This window comes from Nyctereutes procyonoides, unplaced genomic scaffold (genome assembly GCF_905146905.1).
Source record: "Nyctereutes procyonoides isolate TBG_1078 unplaced genomic scaffold, NYPRO_anot_genome, whole genome shotgun sequence".
NCBI classification, from domain to species: Eukaryota; Metazoa; Chordata; class Mammalia; order Carnivora; family Canidae; genus Nyctereutes; species Nyctereutes procyonoides.
In genome coordinates this window covers 49,811,167-49,819,861 of record NW_026575125.1, presented here as the reverse complement: position 1 = coordinate 49,819,861, position 8,695 = coordinate 49,811,167, and the positions used below count along the sequence as shown (strand labels likewise).

The window sequence follows — 8,695 nt, the reverse complement described above, 5'->3', positions numbered from 1 at the left end:
GAGGCCGAGGAGGTGGTATCAATTTCCTCAGGGTGATGATTGGCCTACTTACCTACTTCAAGGTGGGAAAGATAAGGTTCATCATGGGCTTCAAGTACTACAGCTTTAGTTGCCTGCCAGGTGAGCCCACCATCAAGGCATCATACAGTACATTTTTGTCCCCACCTTGGCCAACTCACCTAGGGATTCTTCTCAAAGTTATCTTTTGTGAGCGTTGAGAAGTTGAGCCCTGGACCACCTTTTCTAGGGCCATTCTCCACTTCTGGTTCTAAGACTGCCTGGTATTGGGAGTAGAGGAGTGGTGCAGAGTATCTGACTCTTGGTTGCAGGTATTCATTGGAATTGGCTTCCTGTCTAAGACCATGTACTTGGGAGGACCAAATAGTGAATGATTACTCTCTTATCACTAACACTATACCTCAACACCTTAGGCCTACGCATTAATGGTAGGGTAGCACCATCTTGGACTATTTGTGGAAAAGGGGAAGAAAAATATGAAGCCTCCCCAAATGACCAAACCCTGCTTCTTTTCTCTGCCTTCATCTCATCTCCACCTTTAGCACAAAATCCAGGAGGCTTTGAATCCTTAAATCTGCTGCTCTATACATAAGGTCTTCCTCAATCAAAACAGTATATTGAGATTGGATCTGTCCTAGGAATGCTAGGCCACTTGGTTTGTGTCCAGAGCAACCACTTTTCAGGGACCCAGTTTCTTTGATCCTTTTTGGTTTGCCTTTTAAGTTCTAACCTTTAAAAGGCAAGTTTCTTTCCTTTCTAAACATTTTCTTATGCAGGTTCAGGCTGCAGCTATGGGACACAGCTGGCCGGGAGTGCTTTTGCAGCCTAAATTTCTACTACATGTGATTCAACTACTGCAGTGGCTGGCTATGATGTCACAAGTGGATGTTCTGTCGTTTTATTTGAAAAGGGATTGAGGGAAACAATAGGTTGGTAAGACTAGCAGAGAGGAAGGGCAGGTACATTATCCTCTCTAAACCTCTACTAAATGTTTCAACTCTCTACAACACATTCTCTTGTAGATATCAATGCTTTCAAGGAGACAGGTAAGTGGGTAGATATAGGAGCACAAAGAAGTGAGGATATCATCATGTTAGTGGATAACAACACTGATCTGAACGACAAAAAGTAACTACAACTTCTGGCACACCTAGAGTCAATCTCTATGGGAAGGCTCTCCTGTGCTGTTTATAGGGGAGGAGTTTACCAGTTTCAGGGAATAGAAAGGTGATGGGTTCAAGGCTTCTATGGTTGGTGTCCTGGGGAGGCATCATCACACTTCAGAAGGATCCGTCTTTATCCACTTTGAGTTACCACTTACCACTCTCTGGTCCCTCACATCATTTGTCATTTGTCCAGACAAGTCTCTGTAGATGATGGGGAAGAAAAATCCAGAGACCTCATATGTGATGTTTGAGACCAGTACCCAAACCAGTTACAATGTGAAATATGTAATATCCATTTCTGTTTAGGATACTTCTGTTGCACTTGTCTCTAGCTACCCTCCACTGCTTATTCTTTTGGATAACCTTGGCTTGTCCTATCTTGGGGCAGGTACAAGGTTCATTTCCCTACCATGCAGTACAAAGGCCCAATATCGTCTCTGAATCTCGCCTTTTACATGCATTTAACACATGCACACAGCTATCCCAGCACATGGCTTCTGCCCTTCCATCCAGAATTCATTTCCACTGAAGAGGAGCATCCTTTATCCTAGCTTTGCTGGGCTAAGGAGTGTAAAGCAGAGAAGGCAAACTTCCTTTGATGAGTTAGATGGCCAGTCCTGACAGATATTTAAGGGAAAATGGGACTAACCTCAGCACAAAAAATAGCTTCCTGGTTTGCCTTCAGGCAAGAAGAGGTCAGATCAGAATTCCTCTTCTGTGTCTCCAAGAAGCTGCCCCTGGTAGTTGAGACTTAACCCTAGTCACATCCCTTACCATAACACACTTCAGTGGTTGAAATCCAACTGGAGCCTTTCACGGAGTCAGGCATCAAAAGCCACTGTTCCTGTTGATAACCTGGTCTCTTGTCTAATTTGATGAATTTATTGCTTTTGGGCTTGCCAGTAATCCATCCCCCCCCCCCCTCCGATTTAAGGTTTAAATCCCTGGCTACTTAACTAAGCTTCCATATAATTTCTGAATTTAGGAGCAACACATAACCCCTGAGGGGCACCTGGCTGGCTCAGTCGGTGGAGCAGGAGGCTCTTTATCTCAGGGCCATTGAGTTCTAACTTCACAATGGGTGTGAGTCATACTTAAAATAAAAATAAAAATTTTAATAGAACCTCTGAAAAGGCTATTGTTTTTCTGGACTGCATCTCGCTGCTGTGGGGTGGAAAATTCTTGCAGGGCCCAGGAATCCCACCTTACCTTCTCTGACTGCTAAAAACTCTAAAAGGGGGAACCCTGGGTGGCGCAGTGGTTTGGCACCTGCCTTTGGCCCAGGGCACGATCCTGGAGACCCGGGATCGAATCCCACGTCGGGCTCCCGGTGCATGGAGCCTGCTTCTCCCTCTGCCTGTGTCTCTGCCTTGCCTCTCTATCTCTGTGACTATCATAAATAAATAAAAAGTAAAAAAATTAAAAAAAAAATTAAAAAAAATAAAATAAAAACTCTAAAAGGGATACAGTCCTACAGCAGCTGGGATACCTCAGAGGCAGATACAGTTCATTCCCCATATTTTCTTAGCTACACCTTCAATAAATGACCAGTACTTTTGCCTCAGCCTGTTATCGTTTATATCTTCTCCATGCTATACCTGTACCTTTACAATGCAGTTGTGTCATGCTGGTGTCATGACAAAGAACCATTCTAAGTACCTCAAAGTGAGAACCAATTTAGGGCAGGCTTTTTGCCTCCTAGGCCCATGGCACTTAGTTGGGACTTTTTACCATGTTTACCACACTTCTTAGACAAGCTGTTTTAAAACCTGCTAACCACAGGAAGAGTCTTGGACCTCAACATTCAGTAGACTCAACCAATATGCCTTTGTGCAAGTATCTCAGCCTCCAGGTTTTCAGATGGCCACTGGGGGACAGCACAGCAAATAGAAGCACAGAATGGGAGTGGGATTTCCCAGGCAGCACAGGGCTAAATTCTACCTCCAGCTCTACTCACAAGGACATTGCTACTGTCAATAGCACATAGTAAAGCTGAAAAGGGATTTATAGAGAGCCAGAACTTCCTCAAAGAGATATACTATTTAGAACTGTTTCCCATATTTGAAGACTTTTTTAAAAACTCAGATTTCCAGGTTCCACCTGAGAACAATAGAATCACTCTCCAGTGGCAGGGCCTGGAAATACATGTTTAAGCTTCCCAAGATTCTTTCAAGGCAAATCTGGGACTTTCATCATGGGGGCACTTCACTTCATACCTCATTAGAAAACTTTTCTGAATGGGTATTTTTTGAAAAAGATTTCATTTACTTAGGAGAGAGAGAATGAGCAGGGGTAGGGGCAGGGGGCGGGTGGGGGGAGAAGCATGCTCTCTGCTGAGCAAGGAGCCTGATGTGGGATTTAATCCTAGGACCTGGAATCATGACCTGAGCCAAAGGCCCAACCAATGGGGTATTTTAAACATGCCAATAGAAATGGCATAAGATGTGGTCTGGAATCTCTAACAATGGACTGGTAATAAAGATGGTGGTGGGTTATTTGGGAGTTGGGGTGGAGAAAAGGGGGAAGTCAACAGTATCACTCAAACTACAAGCTGGAAATTGGGAATCATTCCTGGAAGAAATGCATCCAAGCCTCTCCCTTCATCTGTGTTCCAGATCAAACAATGTGGGGAAGAAGACAATTATATTAATACTACCCCTCCCCCCATACACAGAGAAATGTCCAAAGCTCATAAGGTAAGGGGAAGTTTCTTCTAGTACCCCTCACCCTACACCATTCCTCAGTTACACTGAAGGTAAGGTTCTTGGACCTCCCTAACGTACTGGCCAGATAGAGATAGTTGTGAGGTAAATATAGTGTTGCTGGTACTTCCATAGGCTCCTGTCTTTGGAAGAGCTACTATTTTTGCCTCAATAGTATTTAAAACCCAGTCAGTATCATCCAAAAGTCACACCAACATTTCCTCAGCATTGCCTTTTACTTTTGTGGGGAGAGGGTGGGGGCGGGGAGAGTGGTTCCAGGGAGTCTCTGGAATGTATGAGACTGGTAGTACGAGAATGGGAGGAGATGGAAGGCCCCCAAGATTCTTTTTCTCTGTGGATTTCTAGACTCTAATGAAAATGATACAACACATGTGTAATTGTCTAGCACATGGTATTCAATAAATGTCGGCTGCCTTTCCTGTTTCAGGGAATGATCTCACCTACAAAACGAGGAAACAAAAAGTGCAGCACAGTTTGAGTAATGCAGTTGGCTGGCTGACTCGGTGCAGGGCCTTACTGTGTCCCTAACTCACTCTACTCTGCCAGGGTGGGGTGAGAGTAGAGTTTCCCAAGAGGCTTCCCTGAGGCCTAACCAGCTTGTCCGAGAAGATTTCATGTGGAGGGCTATGGGCCGCAACTCTCTAGTGTACAGTCCTCTCCTTTTGGCGATGATAATCTGGGGCAAAGGAAGAAAAGAATGGGTTACTTTCAAGCCTACACCTCCAATTCCCCATCCCAAACTTGGGGGGCCTTTAGTAACCAGTATTTAAAGAGTTCCTACCCAGGGCCACCCTGCCAAATAAATAAAAAAGAGAGTGGCACTCACTGTAGGGAAAGAAGCGGACGCGCATGCTGATTTCGCGGGCTGTCTTCAAGATCTCAACAGCCTGGAAGGAACACAGCAGCATGTACAAATAAAGAGATCTGACTCAGGGCAGTATCATAACAGGAGAAAAACAGCTTGCCACTTGAACCTTCTGGGTCACTACTAGCTGGTTCCTCTTGGTGCACTTCCTCAGCAGAGATTCCTTCATATCAAGTTACAGATGAGGCTAATCCTATCTAGCCTTTTCTACCAGGGATGGCTTCTTGCCTCACCACAGCCCAGATGCTGTGCCCACCTTGCTGTGCTCAATATCTTGGAAATCCACATCATTCACAGCTAGGACTTGGTCCCCTTCCTGAAGTCCTGCTCGATGTGCATCCGAGTCAGGAATTACCTGTTAGTAAGGAGAGAATATATGAGATTGAGGCAAAAGAGTTTCAAAGGCTGTAACTGAAATTAAGTGCTATTCAAAGGTTAAGATGCTATTGTTTTTGTGTGTGACAATGCAGAGAAACAGATGGTTTGCCAGTTGAGACGTTTTAAATGGGAATGGTTGTCCCCATTACGCCCCTTCTGTAGGTCTACTAAATCATTCTTCTCCCAGGCCTTTGGATACCATGGTTCTGCAATCTGGTAACTTAAGAAAGGGAATTAGCAATCCATATTGCCTACAAGGCACACATACCTTGGAGATAAAGATGCCTAGCTGGGAAGCCTTTCCTCCTCGGATATTAAATCCCAACTGTAAGACAAGAGCACAGAAGGGGGGCTCAATATAGACCACAAACACAAGAACATCTAATGGTATCACTGTATGATAGCTTGGCTTATGTGTTTCTCAGAGAGAAGTCAGAAGTTGTGGAAGTGGTATCTCAGACTTTGTGCCCATTAAAGTGTTTCCTTACCTCCCTACTTGCCTTCCCATCCATCCCCCCAATCCACTGCCAACTTCTGGGCCTGGTACAGACAAACCGATCCTAAAATAAGATGCAATTGTTCTGGGGCACCTGGGTGGCTCAGTCAGTTAAGCGTCTGCCTTCAGCTCAGGTCATAATTCAGGGTCCTGGGATGGAGCCCTATGTTGGGCTCCCTGCTCAGTGAGGGGTTTGCTTCTCCCAATGCCTCCCCCACTCATGCATGCTCTCTTTCAAATAAGTAAATAAAATTTTAAAAAAAGACACAATTTTTCCGTAAGCTCACCTGAGCTCCAGGGGGCTTCTTCAGTGTGACGATTCGGGGCAGAAACTGGGTCAACTCATTGTTGTAGTCTGGGTGATACACCCTCTGCAAGAAACAGCACCCCAAATTCTTACTACCAGCCTTATATTTTATACCTTCCTTCATCTGGACTACAAATGCATCACCCTGAAGTTAGAAAAAGGTGTGGGGGGATCCCTGAGGGGTTCAGCAGTTTAGCACCTGCCTTTGGCCCAAGATGTGATCCTGAAGACCCGGTATTGAGTCCCACATCGGGCTCCAAGCAGGGAGCCTGCTTCTCCCTCTGCCTGTGTCTCTGCCTTTCTCTCTCTGTGTCTCTCATGAATGAATAAATAAGATCTTAAAAGCAATACACACACACACACACACACACACACACACACACAGGGGTGGTCATGGACTTAGTTTTAAGTACAGATAACACTGTCCGAATGGGTAGATGGATAGCATGGGAAAATGTTAGTAGCCCAGTAGCTCCCCATCTCCACCTTTAGAGAATAGAAACTAGGGCTCTGAATTTCCAGAATTCTCTGGTGTGAATGGACTCTGGTAGTTGGATTCCATAAGAAGCTCCCAATGGGCCCAGTTGTTCAGATTCTAATTTCTGGGCTCCTGGCTACAACAAGGCTAGAATTCACCCTCCACTGAGCTTTCTAATTCTGCTATCCTACCTTTCATGTATCATCTCAAGCCCACAGGAATATATCCCCTACTCAAACATTCCCACCTCATGAGGAGGAATCCATGCTGGGGGATTCTCATAGGCAGGCAGGAAAACCACGGGGTAGTCATCATAAGGAATCCGACTGTCCATCTCCAGCAAGGCCCTGGAATGGACGGAAGGGTGAATCGAAGCTGACAGAAAACGGTTCAAAAGGGTCAGCAGTCCAGCAAGTTTCAAAAAACAACCCCACCCCATCCCAAGGCTGTCATCTATGGGCCCAGCCCACTTCCAGGTGATAGAGATTGAGAGAGAAAAAGAAGAAAAAAGATGAAAGAGAACAATTAATTTTGCTGAATATCTGCGTGTCAAGCAACCTGTTAGGTACTCCATAGAGATCATCTCCTTTCCTACAACAATCCTGCAAAAACAGATGTTGCCGTCTAGAGAAGAGGAAATCAGGTGCGTCAATTTTCAAAGTCCAAGGACTGCCTCCAACTATCCACAAAGACTCTGGACAAGGCACCACCCACATTCCCTAGATGTGATCAGTAATGGTGGGGGTCCCCAGAACAACGACCCTTCCTTCACCACCGGTTCCCTTCCAGGTCCCTGCCCCGCATCCTGCCTGAATCCTGCGCACAAGCCGGGGAGATGCAGTACTACCTCACTCACCCGCAGACCTCAGGAACGCCAGGGTCCGCTCGCCGCCAATTCAGTCTGGAAGCCGGAAGCGGATGCTACGGTAGGTCGGAAAGGGCGGGTTCAGGGTGCGGCGCGCAGGCCCTCCCCTTCCTAACGCATCTTCCTGCGCGCGCCGACGTGCGTGCTCTGCCCGCAAGCTCTCACGCGGATTGGCTGGCGCCTCAGGGACAGATTTGAAACTTGGCGGTTAAAGCTCCGGCTGGGACAGGGAGGCGGGAGACCGGCGAAAGGACGTTTAGTTTGGTGAGTTAAGGGGGCACACTTTAGCTCAGGATCTGCCTTTCCTGGTACCCTGGGGCTTTGGTTCTTTGTCGTCATCTCCGCTGGGGGCTTTCCTTTCCATTTCAGGCTCCACTTCGCTCTCTTCAGAGCGTGGAGCTGACCGGCTGTCCTGTCGTTGCCAAGCCTGAGAGACAGTGACTCTCCCGAGGCAGCGATCCCACTAGGACGGGGAGGCTGTCACCGCTACTGCCGAGTTTCGTAACCCATCCTTCCCTCCAAGGCGGGCCTGAACTCCCACCCCTCCCGACCTACCAAGATTGATTCATCAGCAAGTATCTTTTCTTTCTCTCTCCCCACCCCCCCAAGCAGAGACGGTGTTGCGGTAGGATCATGAAAGAAGAGGTGAAGGGAATTCCTGTAAGAGTGGCACTGCGTTGTCGCCCTCTGGTCCCCAAAGAGATTAGTGAGGGCTGCCAGATGTGCCTTTCCTTCGTACCCGGGGAGCCTCAGGTGCGTAGGAGAGTCCTGGGCCTACCTCTGAACAGCTGGGGCCAAATGGCAGTGAGGGGCGTGGTCTTGCCTTTCATTTTTCTCACTTCTTGTCCCTTGCCTTCTCTAGGTGGTGGTTGGTACTGACAAATCCTTTACCTATGATTTTGTGTTTGACCCCTCTACGGAACAAGAAGAAGTCTTCAATACAGCAGTAGCACCACTCATAAAAGGCATATTTAAAGGTAAGACTATTTAATTCTTCTGCTGGTTCTCTAGCATATATTTTGTGTCAGGCACTGTACGTGGGTACTGCAGATACAGGAATAGATGAAACAGGAGTTCTGCCTTCAAAAAGCCCACAGCCTAGGAACTAACTCAATGTCATTTGCAAAAGTCTGTACCCTTGAAGCTAGTTTTATACTGTATTTGCTTTCTGTGGTTCTGTTCATCTTTGACTTGTATATATATTTTTGTTTGTTTGTCCTGGAACATCATTAGATCCTAAGCTCTTTCATGGGTGCCGAAGATGATCAGTTTGCCAACTTACTTAAGGCTCAGGCACTGTGAAACCTGTTGAGAATTCAGAGAAAAATTATATAAAAATTATATAAAACCCCTTCCAGGCCCTGTAGGCTTTCAAAGTCCAGGAGTAGGAGTGAAAGTA

General features: G+C 46.4%; 2 protein-coding genes across 5 annotated transcripts in view; one reads left to right on the top strand and one right to left on the bottom strand.

Moving 5' to 3' along the window:
• Positions 1 to 1,095: 1,095 nt before the first annotated feature.
• PDZD11 (PDZ domain containing 11) lies at positions 1,096 to 7,352 on the bottom strand. 3 transcript variants are annotated; one of them, XM_055339049.1, is made up of 7 exons: positions 7,288 to 7,352; positions 6,679 to 6,778; positions 5,934 to 6,017; positions 5,419 to 5,475; positions 5,029 to 5,127; positions 4,734 to 4,794; positions 4,085 to 4,583 (listed from the first exon to the last, which is right to left on the bottom strand). In XM_055339049.1, the coding sequence occupies exons 2-7, from the start codon at positions 6,763 to 6,765 to the stop codon at positions 4,549 to 4,551; spliced, it is 423 nt and encodes a 140-aa protein (XP_055195024.1). In that variant the 5' UTR covers positions 6,766 to 6,778; positions 7,288 to 7,352; the 3' UTR covers positions 4,085 to 4,548. The 3 variants fall into 3 exon arrangements, with proteins under 3 accessions (XP_055195026.1, XP_055195024.1, XP_055195025.1); XM_055339050.1 differs by having other exon boundaries at positions 7,279 to 7,349; XM_055339051.1 differs by lacking the exons at positions 4,085 to 4,583; positions 4,734 to 4,794 and adding an exon at positions 1,096 to 1,385.
• A 132-nt stretch (positions 7,353 to 7,484) lies between these two features.
• KIF4A (kinesin family member 4A) overlaps positions 7,485 to 8,695 on the top strand; it is a 119,178-nt gene continuing 117,967 nt past the window's right edge. Inside the window, exons 1-3 of one of the 2 annotated variants that reach the window (XM_055338926.1) lie at positions 7,485 to 7,560; positions 7,909 to 8,049; positions 8,159 to 8,273. In XM_055338926.1, the coding sequence (XP_055194901.1) occupies positions 7,930 to 8,049; positions 8,159 to 8,273 (235 nt within the window). In that variant the 5' untranslated portion in view covers positions 7,485 to 7,560; positions 7,909 to 7,929. Of the gene's footprint in view, positions 7,561 to 7,905; positions 8,050 to 8,158; positions 8,274 to 8,695 lie in introns of both variants that reach the window. The other variant, XM_055338927.1, reaches the window with a different exon arrangement.

Excerpts from the sequence above, each read along its gene's own strand:
- PDZD11 (XM_055339049.1), bottom strand. The coding sequence starts at position 6,765 with ATGGACAGTCGGATTCCTTATGATGACTACCCCGTGGTTTTCCTGCCT. Across the intron at positions 4,795-5,028 it reads AAGATATTGAGCACAGCAAG|GCTGTTGAGATCTTGAAGAC; the intron begins GTGGGCACAGCA and ends TGTTCCTTCCAG. Across the intron at positions 4,584-4,733 it reads CGTCCGCTTCTTTCCCTACA|ATTATCATCGCCAAAAGGAG; the intron begins GTGAGTGCCACT and ends CCTTTGCCCCAG.